The 25,938-nt window shown below is 52.0% G+C and overlaps 3 protein-coding genes across 5 annotated transcripts; 2 read left to right on the forward strand and 1 right to left on the reverse strand.

The window, feature by feature from the left end:
• Positions 1 to 263: 263 nt before the first annotated feature.
• On the forward strand, positions 264 to 14,378 carry FADS1 (fatty acid desaturase 1). Of its 2 annotated transcripts, none has more exons than XM_028117890.2 (12): positions 264 to 575; positions 2,042 to 2,152; positions 2,921 to 3,118; positions 3,793 to 3,894; positions 4,001 to 4,129; positions 8,077 to 8,137; positions 9,488 to 9,564; positions 10,677 to 10,774; positions 10,975 to 11,071; positions 11,338 to 11,417; positions 11,527 to 11,652; positions 11,992 to 14,377. In XM_028117890.2, exons 1-12 carry the CDS (start codon positions 384 to 386, stop codon positions 12,041 to 12,043), a joined length of 1,323 nt encoding a protein of 440 aa, XP_027973691.1. In that variant the 5' UTR covers positions 264 to 383; the 3' UTR covers positions 12,044 to 14,377. The 2 variants fall into 2 exon arrangements, with proteins under 2 accessions (XP_027973691.1, XP_027973692.1); XM_028117891.2 differs by lacking the exon at positions 264 to 575 and adding an exon at positions 1,396 to 1,561 and having other exon boundaries at positions 11,992 to 14,378.
• A 2,550-nt stretch (positions 14,379 to 16,928) lies between these two features.
• On the reverse strand, positions 16,929 to 21,483 carry FEN1 (flap structure-specific endonuclease 1). Of its 2 annotated transcripts, none has more exons than XM_028117893.2 (2): positions 21,270 to 21,483; positions 16,929 to 18,830 (listed from the first exon to the last, which is right to left on the reverse strand). In XM_028117893.2, exon 2 carries the CDS (start codon positions 18,807 to 18,809, stop codon positions 17,667 to 17,669), a length of 1,143 nt encoding a protein of 380 aa, XP_027973694.1. In that variant the 5' UTR covers positions 18,810 to 18,830; positions 21,270 to 21,483; the 3' UTR covers positions 16,929 to 17,666. The 2 variants fall into 2 exon arrangements, with proteins under 2 accessions (XP_027973694.1, XP_027973695.1); XM_028117894.2 differs by lacking the exon at positions 21,270 to 21,483 and adding an exon at positions 20,755 to 21,142.
• Positions 21,484 to 21,623: 140 nt separating this feature from the next.
• TMEM258 (transmembrane protein 258) lies at positions 21,624 to 24,754 on the forward strand. Its single transcript, XM_028117896.2, has 4 exons — positions 21,624 to 21,732; positions 23,244 to 23,353; positions 23,933 to 24,069; positions 24,647 to 24,754. Exons 1-3 carry the CDS (start codon positions 21,730 to 21,732, stop codon positions 24,057 to 24,059), a joined length of 240 nt encoding a protein of 79 aa, XP_027973697.1. The 5' UTR covers positions 21,624 to 21,729; the 3' UTR covers positions 24,060 to 24,069; positions 24,647 to 24,754.
• The last annotated feature ends 1,184 nt before the right edge of the window (positions 24,755 to 25,938 follow it).

Below are 25,938 nucleotides of genomic sequence, written 5' to 3' on the forward strand. Positions count from 1 at the left end.
TCGACCCCAGGACGACCCCTCCCCACCCACCGGCGCGCCGAACCCCGCACCCAGGAGCGTCCGCAGAGACTGCGTTCCAGCTCGCAGGACCCCCGGGAGCCGTACCGCGAGTCGGGAAACTGAACTCCGCCACGAACCCTCCACGGAGCCCGCGAGGGGGCGCGCCCGCCCTAATCCTCCCCAGCCGAGCCCGGTGGGAAGGCGGGGGCTCGCTCCCCGCGCCACGCGGCTCGACCAATGGGAGCGCGTGCAGCTGGGCTCCGCGGTACGCGCCGCGGGTGCTGAAAACCCGGCGCGCGCAAGCGGGTCCGTTCTCCGCGCTCGCGAAGGTGGCGCGTTCTACCCCACGGGCCCGGAGCGCGCGCCTGACCGCCTCTGCCCGGATGGACTCCGAGACCGCTACCCAGGCGCCGACCCAGCGCTACTTCACGTGGGACGAGGTGGCGCAGCGCTCCGGGCACGCGGCGGAGCGGTGGCTCGTGATCGACCGGAAAGTATACAACATCAGCGAGTTCTGCCGGCGGCACCCCGGGGGCTCCCGGGTCATCAGCCACTACGCGGGGCAGGATGCTACGGTGAGCGCTGCCCGACCTCGGCACGGGAGTGGGCGGGGCCGGGCGGCTGCCGCTGGAGGTTGAGTGCGCCAGGCAGGAAGTTTGGCACCCACGGACGAACTCCCAACTGATTCGGGGGAAGAGCCAGCAGGCGTCGAGCGTACCCGTTGCCCACCACTTAGCACGGGATGCAAGGGCAGGAGAATGGCTGTGAAAACTGAATCAGGAGAGTTGGGGATGGAGGCCGGCAACGTGCCCACACAAACAAAGGACTGCGCCGCCCGTATGCGTGCGTTCCGTCTGTGGCCCCGTCTTTGGTCGCCAGACGTAGGCAGACGTACCCCAGAGCAGGACAAGCAGGGAGGAAAGCCAGGATGCAGGGTGCCGGGGACGGCGGAGCGGCTGAGGCCGAGGGAGGGAGGGGTCAGCGGCAGGAAGAGGGAGTCTCGAACTGTCTCGGTGGGTGCGAGGGGAGCGCAGTGGGCGTCTAGACTGCGCGTGCCGGCTTGCGAGTGGGAGCAGGAGAGGGAAGCGTTCTCGGGGATAGGGCCGAGGCGGGAAGCCAGCCAGTGCCCGCTGCCGTGGGAACCCCCGTACAGGGTGAGGGGGCGGATGGGCAGGCAAGGCCAGAGCTTGCAGCGGTCACCCCGACTGACCACTGGGAAGCCGGCACTGCCGAGAGCTAAGAGGTGGGCGCTAGCGCATGCGCAGACAGAGCAGGCACCGACGCAGGGTCTTCACGCAGTGTGATTTGGGGCCGGGGCTGGGGCCGGCCGCAACGGGGATAGCGATTGGTCCAGATGCGTGGTGCCACCGGCCGCCGGCTCCGCCCCGGCTCCCGCCTCGAGTGCCGCTTCCCCGTAAGGCCTGGGACCGCCTGACCTACCAAAACCAAAAGTAGCCACCCTGCGGCAGGGGGTGGTCAGAGTCTTAGGGGAAATAATGGAACCCTACCAGGAACAGCGGCAGAGAGAAGGGGGAGAAATGCAAAAGTTCCCAGTTCGGAGGTAGGGAGTCTTCCTACTCACATTTTATGAAGAACGCTGGCTCAGAGGGGATCTATTAGAAGTCCCATAGGTAAAAACAGAAGTCTCAACAGCCCCACCCATCCCTTCTAGTTGTTTCTCACCTAGATCTTAAATTCTTGTGCAAGAGCTGTCCCTAGACACGCCTAAAGGACAGGCCAGCCTGGCGGACAGGCCAGCCCAGAGAAGTCTTTCTGTGGTCACCCCTACCCACGCTTCTTATTCCTTGCTGTGGTGCCCTTTTCACTAGAACACATGCTGGGTGTTCCTGAGCTGTGCACACACCTGGGAAAGGTCTAAGCACCCTCAAAGGGCAGCTGACTGGAGGGAAGTGGTATCTCTTTGAACTTGGATACAGCCTCCTTGCTGGATCAGGAGGATGGCCTCTGGTGTGAGCCCTCCAGGAGCCCCGGGGGCTCGGGCTGGCTTCCTAACCGCTCTGTCTTCTCCCTATCCTTGCAGGATCCCTTTGTGGCGTTCCACATCGACAAGGGCCTTGTGAGGAAGTATATGAACTCTCTCCTGATTGGAGAACTGTCTCCAGAGCAGCCCAGCTTTGAGCCCACTAAAAATGTGAGACTCTGCTGTTTGGAGACACTTTGATTGTTGAAGGGCAGCGGGGAGAAGGAAGGCCTAGATAAGACCAGAGTTGGTCACAGTCAGTAGTTTTTTTTTTTTTTTAAGATTTATTTTATTTGAGAGAGAGAGAGAGAGAGAGCATGAATGGGATGAGGGGCAGAGAGAGAAATAGATTCCCCATTGAGCAGGGAGCCCTATGCGGGGCCCGATCCCGGGACTCTGGGACCCTGACCTGAGCTGAAGGCAGACGCCTAACCAACTGAACCACCCAAGCGCCACCACAGTCAGTAGTAGTTCTTGTGAAATCTTGAGGTCCCTGTTTCTCCCACAGTCACTGGGACACAGGCATAATGAGCGGGGCTTTGAAACCTACGGCTCTCACAAGGCCACCACCACCACTACCCTCATCAAGACCTATTAAGCATGTACTCTGTGTCCGCCATAACCACATAGAACCTGTACGCACTTACAGATGAGAAAGCTGAGGCTCAGGGAGGGTGACCAATGTGGCCAAGAATCACTGTTAGTAGATGGCGGAGCAGGGACTTGATTCAAGTCTGTTTAACTCCAAAGACCACATGCTCTCAGGCATGATCCCTCAGCACGTCTTTCCTCAGTGTTGTGGTAGACTTACTTAGGATTATGGACTTCCCACAGCTATCTGGGGGTGGGGGGTCCTGGAGCCTAAGAGGGCCCCTGTGTCCAGCAGTGTTGGGTTACAGCTGGGAAGAATAACAGCCCCTCCCTCTCACTCTTCCACAGAAGGAGCTGATTGATGAGTTCCGAGAGCTTCGGGCCACAGTGGAGCAGATGGGGCTCATGAAGGCCAACCATGTGTTCTTCCTGTTGTACCTACTACACATCCTGCTGCTGGACGTAGCTGCCTGGCTCACTGTTTGGGTCTTTGGGACATCCCTTGTGCCCTTCCTCCTCTGTGCAGTGCTGCTCAGCATGGTTCAAGTGAGAGCTCTTGGCTAGTCAAGAGCACAGCCATGCTCAGCATCCTCATCCTTGGGGAAACCTCTTTGTATGCCTCAGAAGGCCAAGAAGCCTGGCACTGTGACTGGGGCAGCACTGAGGATATGGGAGAGAGTTAGCGCACAAAGACATTTTATCATCTGTGCCTTTTACCTGCTCCTTAACCGCACGTGCACCTTCACTTTGTGTGAAGTGTAGCCCAAGTGTGCCAAGAACCAAAATTCTGATTTCTCAGAAAAGCTTGGCTTTCTCCTCACCACCACATTGCCCAACATGCTAATAAGGCTTAGAACCTGATATCAGAACCCATTTCCCAAGCCTGTTACTCACCTCTGAGTTTGTCACTCTATCCTTTTTTGTAGTCTGGATATTCACTCCATCATAAGTCCTAGAACTCCGGAGAGTTCTATGGGAACTCTTCTAGGGAACTGAAGAACAGGGAAAGGATAGTGACTTGCCCCAACGCTCGCATGAGTTAGGGGCAGAGCCCGAGTTAGGACCCAGGCTTCCTGACTCCTTTCCTGACATGCTCGAGGTACTGTGGCAATCACAGGGCTAGGCAGACGAAGGAAGGGGGTGAGGCAGGGAGCCACTGAGGTCACTGAGATGGAGCCTGGGCTGGTGGGCTGCTCTCAGCGCTAACCTTTCTCACTCAGGCCCAGGCCGGCTGGCTGCAGCATGACTTTGGGCACCTGTCTGTCTTCAGCACCTCCACCTGGAACCACCTGCTACATCATTTCGTGATTGGCCACCTGAAGGTCAATGAGCTGGGGAGGGGCTCTTGAAACTCCAGTCAATGAAGGGTTTCCTTGGGGGGATGGGGGAAGGCTAGGCTTTCATACTCATGTCCCTGCTTTTCTGTAGGGGGCCCCTGCCAGTTGGTGGAACCACATGCACTTCCAGCACCATGCCAAGCCCAACTGTTTCGGCAAAGACCCAGACATCAACATGCACCCCCTCTTCTTCGCCTTGGGGAAGATCCTCTCTGTGGAGGTGAGTAGAAATATCAGTGGAAAGGTCTTGGGAGAATGGCAGCCAAGCAGAAGAGAGGGCTCCGGGGAAAATGTTCACAATGCTGTCAGTGTGGGTGAGACAGTGAGGCCAGGCTGGCTTGCTGGCAGTCGCCAGAGGCAACAGGCAATAAAGAAGCTGCCCAGGACAGAATCACCTGTTACCCCTGGTGAGTGCAAGCCAACAGTTACTGCATAAACGTACCTCACGCTGCAAGGGATCCAAACAATGACCAGATTACTGTGCAGATCTCTGCAAATCGAATGGATGGTCCTCCTTGGGGATGCTTTTTAGATATTCCTACCCCAGGCAGTCACCCCCACCCCCACCCCCCCCTCAACTTTGATATCCTACTGTGTGCAGTCTTCCCCATCAAGGGCTGGACCGACTGTCTTACTCTTCTTTGGTTTTTTTTTTTGTTTTTTTTTTTAGAGTTTATCTTTTTTTTTTTTAAAGATTTTATTTATTTATTTGAGAGAGAGAGAATGAGAGATAGAGAGCACGAGAGGGAAGAGGGTCAGAGGGAGAAGCAGACTCCCCGCCGAGCAGGGAGCCTGATGTGGGACTCGATCCCGGGACTCCAGGATCATGACCTGGGCCGAAAGCAGTTGCTTAACCAACTGAGCCACCCAGGCTCCCTGTCTTACTCTTCTTTGATGCCCAGTGCCTGGAACATTCATTTGCTGAGTAATTCTTCCCACCCATCTGACCCCAGCCTGACTTCCAGGGTGGTCAGTGTTGGGTTTGAGTTATCACCTGAGGTTATGAGCAGAAATTGTAATGCAGCTGCTAAAGGATGAATGCCTGAGGGTGGAGATCTGGAGAGCTTTTGGTGAACATAAGGCCACAGGAGGCTTTGAATGGCCAATAGAGTTGTTTGTAAAGTTACTTTAAAACCTTCTGTGCCGGGGTGCCTGGGTGGCTCAGTCGTTAAGCGTCTGTCTTCGGCTCAGGTCATGATCCCAGGGTCCTGGGATCGAGGCCCACATCTGGCTCCCTGCTCGGCGGGAAGCCTGCTTCTCCCACTCCCACTCCCCCTGCTTGTGTTCCCTTTCTCGCTGTCTCTCTCTCTCTGTCAAATAAAAATCTTTAAAATAAAAAAAATTTAAAAAAAAAACCTTCTGTGCTGAGGCTCTAGGCTGTAGTTAGAGTCCCGCCAGTTCCCCCCCCGCCCCACTGTATGATACTTCCGCGTGCCAAGAATTCAGACTGTTCCATCCTAGGCATGAGTGAGTGCAAGGTAGCCTGGCTGTCCTCCCCCTCTGGCCAGGAGAGGACTCTATGGAAAGGCTTTTACAGCGTTGGCTGTCCTGGCACCAGGAGCCCCTTGTTCAGGCTTATGCCCCACCTTTCCATAATGTCCTAATTTTCCTACCTCCTAAGCAAGGACTTGGTTTGCTACACGTCCAACACTGTATTATGGTCGGTCAACAGTGTGCGGATGATGAATCAGCCCTGGCCCCGCCTGTGTGGGTGATTTGTTAGGCAGAGCATCTAGTTCTTGGTAGCACTTCTGTCACTACAGAGGGTTAAAAAAAAGAAAAAGCGTGGGAGTTTAAGTGGAAGAGAACCTTCTCACACCACTGCCTTTATTGCTTCTTGGTACTAGGGTTTTCAAGAAACTCCCATTTGCAGACACTAAAAACAGAAAGTGATCTAGGATCGATAGATATTTTTCTGTCTAGTTATGAGCCTGAGGATGGGCTGCCTATTAGTAAATGCCTTGGCTGCAGGCTGCTGGGCCTTTGCTTCAGCCCCTCTGGGAGCTGATCACCATGCTAACCCCGGGGCATCCACCTCAGTGCCTCCCGAGTCTCCTGGAGAACAAGAAAACGCAGGGGACACCTCACCCTAAATACAAACTTTCTGGCTCTGTCCGAGAGTTGAAACACAATAGGGCGGTTATTAGGATCATAATAGCATCTGATTGCCATTCAAGAAGGCAGCAGTGGACAGGGCTCCCTTCCATAACAGTTCCAAAATAGGCCAGTGTCTTCCCACTCACCCCCACCAAACATGACAGGTGCTCCTCATCTGCTTTTCCCCGTAGAGGATGGGGTGAACTTCACCCCAACGTCCAGTTTATCAGCAAGCCTTGTTAATACTGTCTCTAAAACATCCCAAATCCCTTGACTCCTCCATCTCCATTGCTTCCCGTCCCTGCTCCCCCCCAATCCATCTTGGAGCCTGATTCCTGCTCCAGCCTCTTCACTGGTCTGCCTGCAACTATACCTCCCCCCACTACAGTTCATTCTCTCCTCCTGCAGGCTGAGTGAGCCTTTCGAAGTGCAAAACCGATAATGCTACACCTGTTGAAAGCCGTCCAGTGGCTTCCTATCACCACTGGAATAAAACCCAGGCTCGTTACCAAGGTCTTCGCAGGGCTCTCTAAGGTCCGCTGTGAATTGGCCTTCCCTAGTTGTCCAACCTTATCGGTCCTTCTCCCCTGTTGCTTACTGTTCCCGGCCACACTGCCCCTTCTGTCCCTCACACGTCCTGCACCTTTGTACTAGCTCTTCCCTCTGCATTAAATGCTCTTCCCCTGTATTTCTGCTTTGCTGGCTCCTTTTCATTCAGGTCTCAGTCCAGATGTCAAAAGCTCAGAGAGACCATATCTGACCACCAGAGCCAAAACGCTGCCTCCCACACTTTGTCCTATTTTCCTGTAATTACCTAATTAGTTCTGTTCACACGTTTGTCACCAGCTTCCTCTCCTCAAATTATAAGCTCCATGAGAGTAGGAACTTCTGTGTTGCTCACCTCTGTATCGTCAGCACCTAGAAGAGTGCCTGGAACATAATAGGTGCTCAGTAAATACTTGTTGAATTTAATCAGTTAATACAGAAAGGATGCTTCATTTAGCAGAAATGCCTTGCACAGAATCAATCAATCAATAAGAATAAATGTTATTGTCAAAAACAGTGGGTGGATGCACAGAAGAAAGAGGGACTGGCGTTCCACTCGGGAGTGGAGTACCTCCTATGCTCTGGGCTCATCCGGTTGCCAGAACTAATTGGGGCAAGAGGGGCAGCAGGAGCCATCAAGTGAGACAGCAGAGCTTAGCTGTCATGATTTCGGGTGCCCATGCGGGCATTCAGGCTGACTGACCTGACAGCACCAGCCCATCTCTTCAGCAGCTAGGCTTATAAAATAATCACTACCCACTGGGAAAAGCCTTGCCAGAACCTTCAGATTGCCAAGTTCTGTCCCTTTCCGCCGGTATTTGCCAACTTCGCTTAGCATTCAAGGGATTTTATAAAGTTCATGTTGTAATCAAGAGACCAAAAGAGGGTCTGGATGGATCGATATAGAGAGAATACTGGCCTGTGTGGGGGTATAAATGGTTGTCTCTGGTCAAAAAAGTACCAGATGGATGGGGCGCCTCAGTGGCTCAGTTGGTTGAGCATCCGACTCTTGATTTTGGGTCAGGTCATGATCTTGGGGTCCTCGGATCGAGCCCCCAGTCAGGCTCTGTGCTTGGTGGGGAGTCTGCTTGGGATTCTCTCCCTTTTCCGCCTCCCCACCCACTCTAAAGTAAACAAATCTTAAAAAAAAAAAAAAAAGTACTAGCTGGGAGAAGGGGAGAGGATGTGGAGGGGCCTGGAAACCTTAAGACAAAGGTGTCTTTGGATGACGTGAGGAGTCCTGAGGACCTGCAGCGTCTGCAGTGCTCGTGCCTCTTGTGGGCAGGGGCCATGGAGCTGTATGCCATGGTGTGTGCACCTGGCCGATCACAGCCTGGGCCGTCCTGCGCCAGGTGCTAGAGGTAAAGCCAGGCCTGCTGGAACATTCTAACAGCACCAGCAAGCTCAGCCGACAGCCCCTGGAGTAGGTCTCAACTCCTGAGCAGGGAAAAGCCAAGGTCACAGGGGGAAGGGAATGGGGTGACTGGTCTGTGGGTACTGATTTGTGTTTGCTTTTCTTCACAGCTTGGGAAAAAGAAGAAAAAGTACATGCCATACAACCACCAGCACAAATACTTCTTCCTGAGTGAGTGTCCTCATCCAACACAGAGGGACTCTTGGGATGGGGGTGCTGAAGGGGTGTCAGGAAGAAATGACTTTCTGAAGGATTATGGTATTTAAGTGAAGACTGGAGGAAGTACCCTGTCCCTGACTGGTTACTGCCTGCATGGGAGCAGACTACCATCTCAGTTGAGCAAAGTTAACAGGCTAATGTTTGGTCAAGCGTCATGTGTATCGGGGCAGAGGAGTTCCTCTGGTCTCACCCTGGCTTCCACAAGAGCATTGAGCGGCCAGGTACAGCCCTCGTGATTAAACCTTAAACCTTGGGAAACAGACTTGGGCCAAGTTGACTCTGTGGGGCAGTCTACCACCCAGGGGGATAAAGGCAGACATGGCTATGGGAGGACTGGACTCACAAAGGAAGTGGAAAGGCTGTTAGAGCTGAAAAGGAGTATATTTCTGTGGTTGTCTTAAGCTCTCTCTGAAGGCTGTTCTATATTCCTTGCTTTTAAAACCTTCCTAATGCCTAAAATTGGAGTTTTCAAACTTCTAAAGGAAGGGAAAGGAGGATTCCATTGATCCCATTTTAGTTGAAAGGAATTTATCCTAACTGCCTATTATGAACCATCACTACTGGAGAAAGGGGATGGGGTAGAAGGGTAGAGCAGAAATGTCTGGAAGAATTTTAGAATCCATGGCACATCAGGATAGAGGAGCCACAGGTGAGCACGGTCGTGCAGGGGGTTATAGGGAGCTTCAGGGCCCTGCGGAGAAGGGACACAGAAAAGGAAATGGGACAGCATTAGGACGGGACCACTTCTTCAAATCCCTTCCCACACCTACCCTCCAGGGCTTCAGGTTGGGCGGTACAAGCTCATTTCCCTAATCCAAAGAAGTAAGCTTTCAGCCCACTGAAGCATCAGCAGCCCCACCCCACCCCACCCCACCCCACCCCAACACACACACGCAAACTTCCCTGCTCCTGTCCCTTCGCCTGCAGGCAGAGCATCCAGGAACGCAGGGCAGGTGACTGCAAGGCAGGGGCAGGCCAGGGAACACGGGGAGAACCCGCAGTGGCCTTCTAAAGGCTTGGCAGCACAGCGGCTTCCGGGCATGGAGCTCGAGAATGGAAGAGAATGCCACTCCCACCCTCACCCTCCTGGCATCCTCTTGGGAGGTTTTGCCTTCTTCAGACTTGCACTCATGCCCACCTTCAGGGCCTGCCGGTTCCAATGGAGTGAGGGATGCCAAGGCAGCTGGAAGGGGCCACAGTTAGAGATGGCAAGGGGGTGGCCCCACGCCGGAGGCCACCTCTCAGGCACTGAACTGCCCTCATGCTGCTCACACCTCCTCCCTGTCTCCATTTCCTTCCCAGTTGGGCCCCCAGCCTTGCTGCCTCTCTACTTCCAGTGGTATATTTTCTATTTTGTTATCCAGCGGAAGAAGTGGGTGGTGAGTATCTATGGCCCCCAAGTTCCACATCCTTTGTCTTCAGAATCCTGAGGGAGGGGAATGCGGGTTCTCCAGAGGAAAGCTCACTGAGATTTACTCCAGGCCTAATATAGAGCAAAGTTAATAGAACTGAGTATAGACCTTCCTTGTCTCTAGATGGGATGATCTGGACTCAGCAGACAGCCTGACTCCCAACGCCCTATTTCTTTTTTTTTTAAAGATTTTATTTATTTATTCATTCATTCATTTATGAGAGAGTACGCACACACAGGCAGAGGGAAGGGCAGAGGGAGAAGGAATCTCTCAAGTAGACTTGGTGCTGAGCATGGAGTGCCAGGCTCAGTCCCACGACCCTGAGATCATGACCTGAGCCAAAACCAAGAGTCGGATGCTCAACTGACTGAGCCACCCAAAGCACACCCCCCCCCCCCCACCGATGGCCTATTTCATTGAGCTGGTACCTCCTGAGGTTCTTGTGCTTGTCATAAAGCCAAGAGCCAGGCTTGGGGGTGGGGAAGAGGTAGACGCAGAAGGTTCTAGGATTCCAAAAGGGTCTTGCCTGCCTCTGGCTGGATGAGGGGCATTAGAAAAGGCTTTGTGAAGTCACTTTTGTAGCTGGGCCTTGGAGGATAGGCAAAGGTGGGGTTGCGGGGGATGGACTCTGAGCAGAGAAGCTGGGAGGTGAGGGGCAGTTTTGGTCACTTGGACATGTTGTGGACTTGTGCCAGGGGAGAATTGTGGTGCAGAAGAAGTGCTTGATCAGGGCCCTGGCACAGACCGAGCCTCTGTCCTGGAAGATTCATTTGGCAGCATGATGAAGGGATAAAGAACTTTGATGGGTTGGGAGGAGCTGGAGGCAGGGAGACCCCTGTAGGCCTTGGCACCTGTGAAGGAAACAGGCAAGGAGGACAGGGGGCCCCCGCCAGGAACGGAAGGAAGAAGTGGGGTGGCATGAGATATTGCAGGACCGGGCGACAAAGAGAAGCTGACGGTGACAGAATGTTCCACTCTGGGTTCCTGGCAGAGTGGCTGTACCACGCAAATAGGTGAAATGAAAGGAAGAGGAAGAAGTGCTTTGTGCCAGTCATCATGCTCTCTGCCTCTCAATGTAGGACTTGGCCTGGATGATCACCTTCTACGCCCGCCTCTTCCTCACCTACGGGCCGTTTTTGGGACTGAAAGGCGTCCTGGGCCTTTTCTTCCTGGTCAGGTAGTATGTGATGGGGAAGGAGGGGTGGCAAAGAAAAGCTGCTGTTTGGGAATAATGAGTGTGGTCTGGGGGCTGTGCTGGGGCTTTAGGCGGCAGGGGGTGTCCCAGGTGTTGGCTTGGGCAGATGGCCAGGCCCGGGGTTATCTGAGGGAGAAGAACTCTCACTTGTATTATTTTTGTCTGTGTACCATATCCACCAGGTTTCTGGAAAGCCACTGGTTTGTGTGGGTCACACAGATGAACCATATCCCCATGCGCATTGATCACGACCGGAACATGGACTGGGTCTCCATCCAGGTAAGGGACGGTCACTTGGAAGATCTGGGGATGACACAACTAATGAAAAAGGCGGGTGGGCACAGATGCAGGCTAGGGGGTGGGCGTCCCCAAACAGCACTGCCTCATTAGCTTAAAGCTTCTCTCCTGCCACCATGTGGAGAAGGGAGTGACCAGGGACCGTCCCACCCCCCCCCCCCCCCTTAGCCAGCTTTGCCTGGAGAAGGCTGGGTTGGCCTTTCCATCTGGCACCCAGAGCCACGCTCTCCCCTGCCCTCTTCCTCCAGCTCCACGCAACATGCAATGTCCACAAGTCTGCCTTCAATGACTGGTTCAGTGGACATCTCAACTTCCAGATTGAGCACCAGTAAGTAGGGAGACCTGAGAAGCAGGGTCCTTGGGAGGGTCCCTACGGGGAAAGTGGGGAGGTGGAAAGAGCAGAGTAGGGGCCACTGACGGTCCCATTCTCCCTGAAGTCTTTTCCCCACGATGCCTCGACACAATTACCATAAAGTGGCTCCCCTGGTGCAGTCCCTGTGTGCCAAGCACGGCATAGAGTACCAGTCCAAGCCCCTGCTCGCAGCCTTCGCCGACATTATCTAGTGAGTACCTGAGCCTGGGAACAGGGCAGGCAATGGGGCCGGTGCTGTGTGGGGTGGGGGCAACAGGCAGGGTCCCCCTGGAATGGAGGCCACCAAGACAAAGGCAGGGTGCTCTGCTGGTCTTGCAGCCAAGTCAGGCCTTTGTTCTCAGTGCCATGGCCCAAGCTAGTTCTCAGAAGCAAACGGGAGGAAAGGGGCCATATGCCATGGAGATCAGCCTCCATTCCTCTGTAAGAGCCCCACTACATGTCTGTAGGGTGGTTTGGCTTTTGGGCCTGGCTCTGCGTGTGCGCTCACTCTCTCTCACTCTCACTTCCTGCTCCCATCTTGCCCCCACAGCTCCCTGAAGGAGTCTGGGCAGCTCTGGCTAGATGCCTATCTTCACCAGTAACACCTCCCCACCCCAAATCTGGAAGAGATGCCTGTCTTCACTGATAATACCAGCCCACCTGGAAGAGGAGTTTCTGGCACCAAAGCAGAGGGGGGCTTGAGGGACAATGCCACTGTAATTATAATATTCGGGGGGGGGGTTGAGGAGATAAAGGCTCAACTCAAACCCTTCCCCTTTATCTTCCTGGCACAGATCTAAGACCCAAATGGCTAGGGGGACGTGCATGCCCCCTGGAGGGAGGGAAGGAGCTATTGGGGCAGAGATGTGGGAGTTTACTTTGCTTTTTCTAGTTTGGCAGATACAGATGCTTGGTGAGCAAAGAGGGAGTCAGAGGGTGTTGGAAAAATAGGGAGGACATACTGAGCCCCAAAATCAGTAAGAGATTTAGCATTAAAATTCCAGCCAGGAAAGGGGTGAGCCCATCTCACTGGTGTGCTTCTCAGTGCCTTCTCCACCCTCTACTATCTGAGGAGATAGAGCAGCTGAACCTTCCAAGCAAGATTTAGATTTGAGGCCTGGCATAGTGCACTGCCTTGGAGGCTCAGCTCACTCTAGGGCTAGGTGAGACCTAGGTCTGCCTCAGGCTCCTGGAGAAGCAGTTTTCCCACTTCTAGAAGCAGGCAGAGCAAAGCCAGGACTGTGGTGCTGGAGACATCTGACTTTGAAGGATCCTGGCATTATCGATTTTGAGCTTATGTTCCATCCAGGGCACCCAAGGTGCATTAGGTCATAGTTCTTGCCAAAATAGCAAGGAGAGTTACTGGCCATTCAGAATCCCCTTCACCTTGGGATCACCTCTTGTAACCACCACTCAAGGAACAAGACACTCCTAGGATGGGAGTCCACTTCTTGATTCTTCATCCATAAACAAGTGAACAGATGGGACTTCTTCTCCCTAAAAACAAATGGGGGTTCCCAGTGCTTTCCCTTTGTCTTCCTACCTGTAATTCCACGTTTAACAAAGTAGTTAGCACAAGTGACCACGTTGGGAGACCCTGAACTCCAGTCCTAAAGAATATAGTGGTTGTTAAGAAATGTTCTACAACCTAATTATGTTACAGTATTACTTCTGAGTGGGAACGGTGAATTAAATATGATCACTTCACAGTTCTAAACCAGAGATAGGAAGATAAAAACAGTTTGTGAACTGTCAACTCTGTTCAAGCATCTTCTCGGCTGGACACCAGGTAGGAATTTAGGATAATCTCTTAAAAAGCCTATCCATCTAGGACTCTGAAAAACAAACTGAGGGTTCTGGAGGGGAGGGGGGTGGGGGGATGGGTTAGCCTGGTGATGGGTATTAAAGAGGGCACATTCTGCGTGGAGCACTGGGTGTTATGCACAAACAATGAATCATGGAACACTACATCAAAAATTAATGATGTAATGTATGGTGATTAACATAACAATAAAAAATTTAAAGGGAAAAAAAAGGCCTATCCATCTAATACTGAAATATAGTTTTTTAAGAAGAAATCTCCTGGTTCTTAAAGGTAACAGTTTAACCCATCTCTTAAGCAAACAAAGGAATGAGCCCAGGAGTCTTGCCTTAACCCCCAGGGCTTGTCATCTGCATTCACACCCAAAGCCAGCCTTCCCGCCAGGTGAGGGGGTGATTTGCCTGTTCAACAGCACCTACTCTTAAGCATAGAGCATTTTGGATATGGAGAAGAGGAAACTCAAAACTAGAAGGAAAAAGCAGAGCCGTAGGAGAGTCCACATTTCATTGTAGGAGAGAATAAAGGTGATCTGAAAGTGAGCTTCCATGGGGTTCGGACACCACTTGTGGAAAGGCTGTGGGGATGACTTAGAGGTTTGTCAAAACAAAGATTAAGGAGACAACGGGCAGGACGGGTTGCAAAAGAGTTCAGCTCGGGCGCCTGGGTGGCTCAGTTGGTTAGGCGACTGCCTTCGGCTCAGGTCATGATCCTGGAGTCCCAGGATCGAGTCCCGCATCGGGTTCCCTGCTCAGCGGGGAGTCTGCTTCTCCCTCTGACCTTCCCCCCTCTCCTGCTCTCTCTTTCTCATTCTCTCTCACAAATAAATAAATAAAATCTTTAAAAAAAAAACAAACAAAATAATTCAGCTCTTCTCCATTTGGGCAGAACCTGGTTTGAAAGAGCCTGGGTTGAAAGACTCGAAGCAGGATTGAAAAGTTCTTTCATGGGGCGCCTGGGCGGCTCAGTCGTTAAGCGTCTGCCTTCGGCTCAGGTCGTGATCCCAGGGTCCTGGGATCGAGCCCCACATCTGGCTCCCTGCTCGGCGGGAAGCCTGCTTCTCCCTCTCTCACTCCCCCTGCTTGTGTTCCTGCTCTCGCTATCTCTCTGTCAAATAAATAAAATCTTAAAAAAAAAAAAAAAAAAGAAAAGTTCTTTCATTGGCTTCCTTGCTCCAGAATAGGTGCCGATCCTGCCCCATCCCTCTGGTCCCTACTACCCAAGGTTTAGGAGTTCTGTCACCAGCCTGTCAAGCCATCTGGCTGCTAATCTGAGCAAACCCAGTGTGGCTAACTGAGCCAAGTCCAGGTCCTCAAAGCACTTCAACCACTGCGGCCTTCTTTCCTTAACCTAGACCAGTGAGGTCTCACATGGCCACAGAGGGACACATCGGTGACAAAAAGGCTCAACACTGAACACAATGAGTGATCTCAAATCCAAGCAATGACATGAGAAAACAAGCTTAAGACAAGTCACCTCCAGTCACAGATTGTGGCAAAACGTCTGAACTCAGTGTTTTTAAAATTCCAACATACATGTTTATCTTTGTTAGTCTCATCTTCCCACCACTTTACTGGAAGCACTTTCTTTAATTAGGCCCCACATCTGTATCCTTTTTGTGTGTGCCAATTTTGTTACCACATCCAGACAAGGAAAGATGAAAAATAAAGTTCAGTTTGACCAAACGAAGGCTATTCACTTATAATCCACGATTTTCTTCTGCACATGTCAATGGGACTCCCCATGCCAGTGCTGTAAGTTACTACCTACCTACCTCTATGGCTGGAACCTTCTGACCAGGAGTTCCCAGACTCCTCTGCACAAGGCCTTTGGGCAGAACATCGGGATCCTCCGAAAGAACACCAAGGCACAGGTAGGCTATGGCAAGGAAAAGCGAAGCCAACCCCTTCTCAGGACCCCTGTATGTTCAGGTGTTAGACTGCTCAGTAACACTAGCCAGGTGTGCATGCGTCTCCTGTCATGAGGCAATACCCTCACCCTTTCGATCTGTTTCTAGTCTCAATACGGGTAGTCCCTAAAAGTCTACTGTTTTGCCTGAGTCTTTCTCTGCAGGCGCAATGCTTCAGAGTGGGACTGCAAAGCAATGCCTTTTAACCCCAATCCTGCTAGGACAGCTCCCTTTGAGCAAGAACATAACATGCTAGGTAAAAATTTGCAGAACTGGTTTTCCCTGCAATGTGCAGTGGTTAATAAACTAGAAAAGACCAGACAACTCAACTTGAAAAAACAAGAGGAGGGGTGCCTTGGTGATTCAGTTGGTTAAGCATCTGCCTTTGGCTCAGGTCATGATCCCAGAATCCTGGGATCAACCCCCACATCAGGCTTCCTGCTCTGAGCATCTGCTTCTCCCTCTGCCCCTTCCCCACCCTGCTCATGTGCACATGCACACTCTGAAATAAGTCTTTTAAAAAAGAAAAGGGGCAATTAAAAGAAATTGTTAAAAAAAGGGGCGCTTGGGTGGCTCAGTCGTTAAGCATCTGCCTTCGGCTCAGGTCATGATCCCAGGGTCCTGGGATCGAGCCCCGCATCGGGCTCCTGGCTCAGTGGGAGCCTGCTTCTCCCTCTCCCCCTCCCCCTGCTTGTGCTCCCTCTCTCTCTGTCTCGAATAAATAAAAAATCTTAAAAAAAAAATTAAAAGAAAAAAAAAACAGGAAAACCACTCTACACGTCTGACTACTACAGGGCACAAGCCCTTAACTAGAGCTACAGCACTGAGACCATCACTCCATAAGAAGTCTTTGCACCTCTGGGCCCCAACATCATTACCACAGACTTAAGATTACTTGGCACTCCCAGAAGTTGTGTGGCTTAGTCCAATCTGACAAAACCCGTTCCATTCAACTGATGGATACAGCAGTGAACAAAACCAAGATCCCTGCCCTCAGAATAGAACTGTCTACACCAGTGGTTTGGGAGTCCCCTAGTTATATGAGAGCACTGTTGGGGAGACTGTCCCACTCCTGCTTCAACCAGAGCAGCTCAAATCCTGAGGTTCCACATAAAATTTCACTTGAAAAATAGGTTGCTCCATTAGAAATTTTGAAAACCACCAGTCTTTAGTCTACCCGCTTAATCTGTTAGAATATTAGCAGTTTAAATTTCAGGTTGCTTAAGTGTGCCTGTTAACTTCAAATGGCAGTGACAGGAATGCTAAAAAATTAGAAACTCCCCACCAAGTTTTATCAGGATTATAAAATTTTTAAAACATTCCATCTCTATGGGAAACGGCGACCCGAATTTGATGTCACAGAAGGAGCATGAAAGTTATTTCTGAAGTGCAGTTTTTTCACAATTTATAAACTGGTAAGGTAAAAGCTTGGATGCTATGAAGTAGTTGATTGAAATTGTGAGGCTCTCTCCAAGGAGCTCCTTTATCTCACACAGGAGGTGGGAAACTAGAAACCCATTCAATTTATGAAAACTTCTTTCCTAGTTAAACTAGGCATCCTCCTCCAAATGGCTGAAGTACTGCCAAAGCTACTTTAGCCATTCTATGGGGTGTGGCGCCATCTTGTGGCCACTCTCAAACCTCTCGTAACGGTACAATTCTGGGGTGTTCTCTTCAGTGCGAAAAGAACATTACACTGCCTGAAGCCTGGGGACGCTCGAGATGTTTTCAAATGTTCTCAGAGAACGTGACAACCTGGTTACTTTTATAATTTTATTGACTTTTCTCATATCTTTAAAACAAAACAGCACATGAAAATAGCATCTTATCCCAGTCTCAACTCAGTTGACTGCCTCAGAGAGGACATTAGAATTTCGCCATCTTATGCCCCTAAATAACCACTGTGAAGACTCAAGTTACATAGCAAGTTCAAGTTTCTGCCCACCCCAGGACACATAACCAGTAATCAGACCCTTACTGCCAACTCCAGGGACTCTAGCTCTCCCTGCCTATCTTAGTTCTCAGCACTCTCCCCATCTGTTAAGACTCTGACTTCCTGACGGCTGTCTCACAGGGTGGGTCAAGGCTGAGCCAGAGAGAAGTGCAGTCTGGTTCCACCACCCACTCCCATCAGCCACCAGTTGGCCAGCCAGGAAATCATTTTTGTCCAGCCTGCTATCTCTACCGTTTATCTCCCACTCCCTCTTCAAAACTTGTTGCTATCACTTTCATTTAACAATAGATTCAGTGTCCGGTAAATTGCCTGAGAGGTGTTTTGAGCCTGACATACTTTCCTGAGCTAAAAGAGAAAACAAAGTAGCTCTATGGCGTTCCTGCCATAAGATCAAGTACAAAAGGGAAAAGCACTACTTGAGAAGGGTAGAGCCAGAGAAGCAACGCAATCCCCTCCCTGCCCCCAGAGGTTTTTCTAGTGCTAGCTCTTGAGGGTACCATAAGGCAGATATTCTAGGGTCAAGGAGGTATGAGGGAAACTCATTTATTTTCCCCTTTTGAACTTCCCTGCTGCCCCAGTCTTTGCCTTCTTCTTGGCAGATCCCTGGGGTCCGGGCTCCTTGCGCTTAGCTGAAGAGAGAGAGCCAGTCACCTTGAAGAAATCATCCAGGCGGCCCTGGGTGCTGCCCTGGCGGCTCTTGCTCAGCCGCCTGACCCCACTGCGGATTCGCTCCTCAGAGAACTGCTTTTCACCACACATGAACTTGACGAGCTCTTCTTCATTTGGCTCACTCCACTTCAGCTCCACAGACTCTGGGTCAAGCACCTCGGGCTCCAGGAAGAGCTGCTGGGCCTCCTTGTGGAGCCAATTTTCTGGCACGGGGTACTTGCTGGGGTCAAGCCGACGCACGATCTCCTCAATGCTCTTGTGCTTCTGGATGAGGTCCACGGCCCGCTTGGGCCCAATGCCCCGAATGCTCTCACAGTAGTCACTGCCCAGCAGGATGCACAGATCTACAAACTGCTCCTGGTTCAGGCCCAGCTCCTGCAGGATCCGGCTCAGGTGGAATTCCTGGATGGGCAGCTTCTTGGCCTCGCTGGCAGTCAGGTGCCGCATTAGCACAGGGCTGCCAAAGGTCAGGCAATCCATGTCCTCGGTGGCCGCGGCATAGACTTTGCCAGCCTTCACGAGGGCAGCACAGCTGGCCTCGGCCTCACTGGGCGCATCAAGGTATGGGATGCCCATGAGGCTCAGCAGATGCTTGCACTCATCATTGTGTTGCTTGGTGACCTTTACCAGCCTCTTAGTAAACTTTTCTACCTCCTCCTCGACCCCAGCAGCCTGAGCCTGCTGCAGCTGCTTCTCGGCCTCGGCCCGCCGCTCACTGCGTTTGGCCAGCTCACCTGACTTGAGCTGTGGTGGCTTGCCGTCAAAGACATACACGGGCTTGATGCCATTCTCCATCATGCGGATGGTGCGGTAGAACATGCCCATCAGGTGGCTGGTAGTCTCACCCTCCTCATTCTGCAGCACATCCCCACCCTGGCGAACAGCAATCAGGAACTGATAAATGCTCATAGAGGCATCAATAGCCACCTTGCGGCCAAAGTAGCTCTTGATGTCATTCTCCCGGATGGCACCAGGGGCCACATCAGCAATCAGTTTGGCCAGGCCTTGAATTCCCATAGCAACACAGAGGAGGGACAGCTAAAAAAGAAAGGAGTAAAGTAAGAAGAGGAGGGACTTAAAGGATGCAAAGGATCAAGGGTTATAACTGGTGCCATCTCACCAGCTCCATGCCTTCAACTGAACAAACTGAGCACAACACAAAGGACGCCAATTTGGGACCGCAGAAGATGAAAAGATGAACAAGACAAGGTCACCATTGGTAAAAAAAACTTACCGTCTAGCAAGGGAGCCCACTCAATACCAAGGCTTCCTGAGTATCGGGGAAAAAACTGGGTGTTAAGAGGAATAAGATCCTGCTGATGTCGAGGGACTTAAGGTTTCGTGGATAAGGAAGGCAGCAATAGGGCTCACACGCAGTAAGGGCTACAACTGGTGTGGGGGGAGGAGAGTGCCTGGCCTGGCCTGAGGAGCCCGGGGACCATAATGACAGAACCAGGCCCTGAAGGACAAGCAAATACTGGCTAAACAAAGATGACACAGGTACAAAAGCAACCATAAAACAAGGCTGAATGTGCACAGTGGCAAAATAAACACGAGTTATCTAACCTCTTGCCAATTCATACATTCCTCCTCTGTACCTTCACGCCAGTCCCTGAACACCCCCAACTCATTCCTCTGGCTCCCCACCTCTTAGCAGATGGTTAGTTTCATGTGCCAACTTGGCTAGGCTAAGGCACCCAGTTATTTACTCTAACACTAATCCAGGTGTTGCTGTGAAGGTTATTTTGTGACATCTATCATCAGTTGACTTTAAGCAAAGGAGATTCCCCTCCATCACATGGGTGGGCCTGATTGGTTTTAAGGCCTTGGCAGCAAAAACTGAGGTTTCCCAAAGAAATTCTGCCTGAAGACTGCAGCATCAACTCCTGCATGAGTTTCTAGCCTGCGGGCCAGCCCGATCATTTTCAACCTTGCCAACCTCTTACAGTCACCTGAGCCAATTCCTTAAAATAAATCTCCTTATATATGTCCATATCCTATATCTTACTGTTTCTCCGGAGAACCCTGATTGATACAGTAGCCCTGAAGAAGGACTGGCAAAAAACCATAACTGGATGGGAGTTATGTGGCTTTCTCACACGCTGCTGCTCGAGTCTCCCTTCAGTAATCCTTCAGCACTGCGACTGGTTTCTACTTCTACCATGAGGTTGCTAGGAATTCTAAGTCTTTCCCTTTGTATTTTCTCTCCACCACTAAGTCTGAAAATGTGAACTCCGTGGCTCCTACCTGACCCTAGGTCCTGATCTAGAAGCCTGGCAACCTGTAGTTGCTCAGTCCCACGTTGCACTTCTGTGGTTCAGGCCCCTTCACAAGTATTTCCTAGGGCATTGTTTCCCGAACTTCGGTCAGACCCAAACCACCCTCACAATTTTTTGCCACTTTCATTCACTTAATATTTTCTTTAAATGGACACCATTGTTTTAAAAACTCAGGTAAGTTGAAAAAGAGAGCTCTTAAGCAGTAATGTCTGTGCTGTATCAGTTATATATATATTTTTTAATATTTTATTTATTTGAGAGAGAGAGAGAGCATGAGAAGGGGAAGGGTCAGAGGAAGCAGACTCCCTGCTGAGCAGGGAGCCCGATGTGGAACTCATCCCGGGACTCCAGGATCATGACCTGAGCTGAAAGCAGTTGCTTAACCAACTGAGCCACCCAGGCGCCCCTGTATCAGTTATATTTTGATGCGTTCAATGTGTAACCATTAAAAAGGATTTTCTGGGTGCCATTTAAAGTCATCTTGTGCCCACTGGTGGTATGTGTCCAACGCTCCAAGAAATATTACACTAGACGTTTTCGTTGCTCCCACTTTTCACAGGATTCTTTCTAAAGCATAAGTGACCCTGCAACATTCCCCCCGCCCCCCCCCCCCCGCCCTTCTACTTAATTCCAAACACCTCAACCTGTCGTCAAGATCTTCCATGCTTTGCTTCCCAACCTACCTTCACAGTCTGGGGGCCAACGCCAAGGCTGGGATAAGGCCCGCCCTTTCTCACTGCTGCTCAGCCGTGCCCTCCTCCCGCCATCCTCTAGCTCTCCTGCTCGGAACCGTTCCTCCCGCAGAAGCCACTCGATCCTCTGGGTCCGGCCTCAGGCTGCCTGCTTTGCTAGAAGGCTTACCGGGAGGGAGGTCAGTGCCTGCTGGCCGGCTAGCCTCCCACAACCCCCAACAGAGGGAGGCGGGAAAGAGATCTAAACCAGTGAAGTCTCCAAAATGTTTCTCATCCAGGATCTTGGTCAAAAGCCACAACGGCCCCTTTAAGTGGAAGCTGTTCCCTCCCCGCCAACAAATGAAGCAAGAGTCTCGGAGGTTAGGCGACCGGTCCAAGTCGCACTGCGGGAAGGTGGCGGGCGCCCGCGCTCTGGCCTTCGCCCCGCGCGCGGCAGACGGCCCCCCACAACGCCCAGAGCGAGGCGGACCCCGCCGCCCTCGGAGACACTTCCCATGGGGTCTCACCTGGCCTTTGGGGCGCGAGGCCTCGACAGCTAGCGCTCGGTCCGGGGCTGCCCAGGGCGGTGCTCAGTCCCGCACCCTCCTCAGCTCCGCCGCGGATCCCCGTCGTGCTCCGACGCCTTCCAAAGCCCGCGCTCCGCTCACGTGACCCGCCGCCGCGCACAGCCTCCTGGGAAGTGCGGTGCCGGGCCCGACCCCCTCGGCCAGCTCGCCTTGTGGCAAACAGGCCCGCCGGGGAGAACGAACCCTCTCAGCGGCTCTGCCCTACGCTTCTCCATCGCTTGCCCCAGCTCCACATCAGGGGCCCACAGGTCCCAGCCCCAGCTACACCCTGACCCACGGGCCTACAAATCCCACAATGCCACTCGCGCGGGCGCACTTCCTCTTCCGCTGAGCGGGGCTCCTGCTCCTGCCGACGTGTTATTCCGGTGGCGGAGCGGCGGATGACCCTGTGCCTGGCAAAATGGTGAGGGGGTGGAGGGGCGTTCCGGATAGGGCTGTGAGGACCCCCTTGGGGCCCGTTCCACACCCCGATTCTCTCGCAAAGGCCTCAGACGCCTGAGATCCAGACAGCGGGAGGCTCCTGTATTCTCCGGCTTGGGCGGAGGGACGGGACGGGAAGCCCCTTGCCCTGGCCTCGTTAGGCTGAGGTTTTGATCTGGCGACTTTTAAGGGGTGAGGCGTGTGAGGTGCATTTTTAATACCTTAAGCTTTTATTTCTGTTACCTGTGATTAAGCTGTTACCTCTATTTGGAAAGTTCTTCCTCCTGCTGAACTCCTACTCATCCTACAAAGCCCAGGGCAGATGTCAACCTTCTTGGTGAAGCACGTCCAACTCTCTCAGGCACTTGGCCGCTGTCTCCTGGGAGCTCCCACCTCTGTACAGACCTCTTGCCACACGTCACGGTCTTCTTTGTTATCTGCCACGCTGCCACGCCTCCTAGTGACCACCATCTGACGTGCATCTAGCTCTGGGAGGATGTCTATTCATCTTTGTGTTCCCAGTGCCAAACACAGGGCCTGGAGGCCCAATAAATGGCAGCGATTGTCTTTATCATTTGGGGGGGGGGAGGGGGCGTAAATGTTTACTGAATTGAATTCCAGTGTCTCTTAGAACAATGGGGTCAATTTATTTCTCTAGAGTTGTTATGTTCTGGACTTTAGGAGCGCTGGCTGGTGAGTGACAATGGAAGTCAACATTTGTACAGAACTTTACGTTTACAGCCCTCCTTCACAAGCATTATCTCATAATCTTCCCTGTAAGCTTGGGAAGGAAACAAACACCTTTTGAACGACTACTCTGTGCCAGGAAGTGAGCTAGATGCTTTGACGTTCATCATCTTTCTTAAATCATACATCAACTCTGTGAGTGGTGTTATTATAACTATTTTACTGAGATTCATATTATTCAGTAGAGCCAGAGTATTAACTGAAGTTTTTTGCCAGTAGATCCTGAGATTTCATAAGAGCGTAGTGTGAAAAATACAGATGTAGAAGTTGAGATTGGCTCCTGGCCCAGGCTCTGAATTACAGCAGGATTCTGAGCTTGGTGTCTACAGACATGGGTCCATAAAGCTCCTAAAAGTATAGGCAAACTTTTTCTTCCTTCTGGTTTACCCTGGGCAGGGTCCATACTTTTTATCACATTTTTTTTCATAGTCATCAGTGGTCTCAAAAAATGTTAGGGACCACTGGTCGATAGCTAATCAATCACCTTCTGTGTCAGCCTCTGATTCTTAGCTGCCCTTCTTGTCTCATGTTGAAAAAGCAAAGCGCCACCTTGGTTCAAGATGTCATTGTTGTCATTTCCAAATGGAATCACTTGGTGTTGGTTCTGAAGGACTTTCATACTTCCCAGGCTTCATGAAGCAGACCTTTAACAGTCCTAGAGGAGGAGGCTCCTTGACGACCTCACACTCCCCCTCAGGTTTAAGTCCTGGGATTCTTTGATAGCTCTGATCTCATGCCCTCCTCTAGGAGCTCGAGGCCATGAGCAGATATACCAGCCCAGTGAACCCTGCTGTCTTCCCCCATCTGACTGTGGTGCTGTTGGCAATTGGCATGTTCTTTACCGCCTGGTTCTTCGTGTATCCTTTTACTGAGCAGCCAGTGAGCCAGAATTAGCAATGTGGGAAACCGAGGGAGAAACCATGCTGGGTACGTGCACCCTGCCAGTTTTGCTCTGGTGTGGGGGTAGGGGGAAGGTAAGGAGGTTGAAGAAAAGCTGTTGATGTCCAAGGTCAGGTGCTGGCCTTATTTCCCAAGTTCAGGGGAGCTTAGTTTGCTCTTCAGATTTCCAGGATAGTGAACGGAAGGCCTGGCTGGACTGGAGGCTGGGGACAGGGAATCTGAAGTTGGGAAAGTGGTAAAAGGGTATGCTCAGGCGGCAGGAGATCTGAGGGCTAGTGCCAGTTCCACTGTTCACTAGCTATGTGACCTGGGGTAAGTGACCTAACCCCTCTGGGTCTGATTTTCTCCATGGGTGGTTGAGGGCTGGTAGGAAGCAACAAGAGTCCAGGTCATCTCTCAGGCCCTTCTTCCTGGCAACACTGAGCCAGGCAAGCCTTCTAGAAGGCTCACCCTATACCTTTTTCCCAGAGCTGCACTGGCCAGGCTTCCTGTCCTAGGCAGTCCATCCCTTTGCTTCTCCTTAATCACCCTGCCAGTTATGAGGTTACCTCTACCAAGTACACTCGGGATATCTACAAAGAGCTCCTCATCTCCTTGGTGGCCTCACTCTTCATGGGCTTTGGAGTCCTCTTCCTGCTGCTCTGGGTTGGCATCTACGTATGAGCTCCCAAGGGTAAGAGCTGCGAGAGGGTGGGCACTACAGAAGCTTCCCACATCCGCATCAGTGGGGTCCTGAGGCCTGTGCAAGACTTTGGTTAACGGTGACAGACTTAGAGTGGAGAGGGACACCAGGCACGTGTGCCTCTTTCCCTGTCCCAAACGGGGATCTGAGACCTACATTGTCATTCTAAGTTCTGCACACTGCCCAGGGCTTTGGGATACATTTCACAGGGCCGTGGGCACAGTCTTCCCATGTTAGACATTTGCATCCTTACACATCATACATCATTGACCTGGCGAAGCTGCTTGGGAATGGATTAGAAGGGGGTCAGAATCTAGGAGTACCATTGTGGTTAGTTTGAATGTTTTCAGTCAGTAAAATAAATCTTGACTAAGTGATTAAAAAAAAAGACCCAAAACCCTTGCTGCAGATAATCCACCGAACAGGTCACTGAGAATCAGCTTTGGTGGCTCAGCTTCAGAGTAGTGTGCCCATCAGCCCTTGCCCCAGGAGCACAGGGTCCAGTGAGAAGAGGAGGTGGAAAGAAGGGTCATCGGTTTCATTTTGATACCCCCTCTCCTCTTTTCAGGTTCCAACCAGGAGCTTCACTGAATTCCTGCTTTTGTAAATTAATTTTTTTACTGTTGCTGGAAGTGTCCCACCTGCTGCTCCCAATAAAGGCAGATGTGTGACCATCCGTCTGGCGCCCATTCTGCAGGGGTGGGGCAGCGGTGGAGTGGCACCGGGACCCACGTGACTTCCCCAGTCCCACCCCTTCCCATTTTTCTTCTGCCTTTCAGATGGTTCCTCCTGCTGGGAAACCCTGCTCTCTCTACCTGTGAGGGGTGAGGAGGGTATGGGAGGGGTGTCTGTCCTTGGAATTTAAAGCTCTGTGGATAGGAAGGGGCCAGGCCAATCCTCCTCTGTTGTTTTTAGAGCAGACTTGTCTGGGAACCCGCACCAATCAAGTCTGCCCTGGGCCAATCCCATCCTCTAAATGTAGGCACCCTTCTGTGTGCTGGGGAGCTTCACAAGGCTCAGTTTGTGCTGCCCAGGGGAGGTTTATCCTAGGGTGGCTCCTTTAACCGGGGCAGGGGTGGGGGGGCGGCGGCAGCCGTAGGTCCATGGGATGTGACTAGGGGAGGGGGCTGCTGAGTCCTGTTCCCAAGCCTAGCATGAAGCTAAGGAGGATAATGGGATACAAGGCATCCATCTGGCTCAGGAACCCCAGAACTCCAGTTGGTCTTAGCCCCACAGGCAACTCCATCTCCTACCACAACAGTCTCAAGAAGAGATGGGGAGGCAAGGTCAGATACAAAGCCATGTTTTTACATTTATTTATATATGTATATTTACTTCAGAAGGAAAGAACAGGGACAGGAAACAAGCAGGCCCAGGGCTGCTTCCCTCTGCCCACTCCAGAGTCAGAGTTGGTACACGATAAATATGAGTCAGCACTCAGGGACAGGAACTGGGAGTTAACTGGGAGGGAGGGGCGCTCTATGCACATGCAGGCTTTTGGGGGGGGAGGGTACAGTATGGGCAGAGGGATTTGTGCATTGAGAGGCCCTATGTACAGCTTGAAGCTTGGGGGAGATTAGCCCAGTGGCTTCAGGAATAAATGCCAAAGGGGAGAGGGGAAGGGAGGGATGGCTGCTGGACCCCATGTAGGGAATGGAGCCAAGACCCCCACTTACCAGTGCCAAGCAGGCAGCTGTCAGCCTCCAGCAGGTGACCCACTACCCTCCCCTGAAGCCCTTTTACCTTCATGGGCTTAAGGCAACTTTGGTCCAAGGTTGACCCCCCCCCGCCCCACCCCCCCCCACCCCACCCAAGCAGCTTGGAGTCCCAGCTTGGCCCCAATCCTTGCACTGAGGACCC

Source organism: Eumetopias jubatus, unplaced genomic scaffold (genome assembly GCF_037043125.1).
Source record: "Eumetopias jubatus isolate StellerSeaLion01/CBP00866 unplaced genomic scaffold, mEumJub1_p1.0 scaffold_13, whole genome shotgun sequence".
Classification (NCBI taxonomy): Eukaryota; Metazoa; Chordata; class Mammalia; order Carnivora; family Otariidae; genus Eumetopias; species Eumetopias jubatus.

Coding starts and splice junctions, on each gene's coding strand:
- FADS1 (XM_028117890.2), top strand. CDS start 384: ATGGACTCCGAGACCGCTACCCAGGCGCCGACCCAGCGCTACTTCACG. Junction 3,895..4,000: donor TCGTGATTGGCCACCTGAAG/GTCAATGAGCTG, acceptor GCTTTTCTGTAG/GGGGCCCCTGCCAGTTGGTG. Junction 11,653..11,991: donor GCCTTCGCCGACATTATCTA/GTGAGTACCTGA, acceptor TTGCCCCCACAG/CTCCCTGAAGGAGTCTGGGC.
- TMEM258 (XM_028117896.2), top strand. Junction 23,354..23,932: donor TTTACCGCCTGGTTCTTCGT/GTATCCTTTTAC, acceptor TCACCCTGCCAG/TTATGAGGTTACCTCTACCA.
- FEN1 (XM_028117893.2), bottom strand. CDS start 18,809: ATGGGAATTCAAGGCCTGGCCAAACTGATTGCTGATGTGGCCCCTGGT.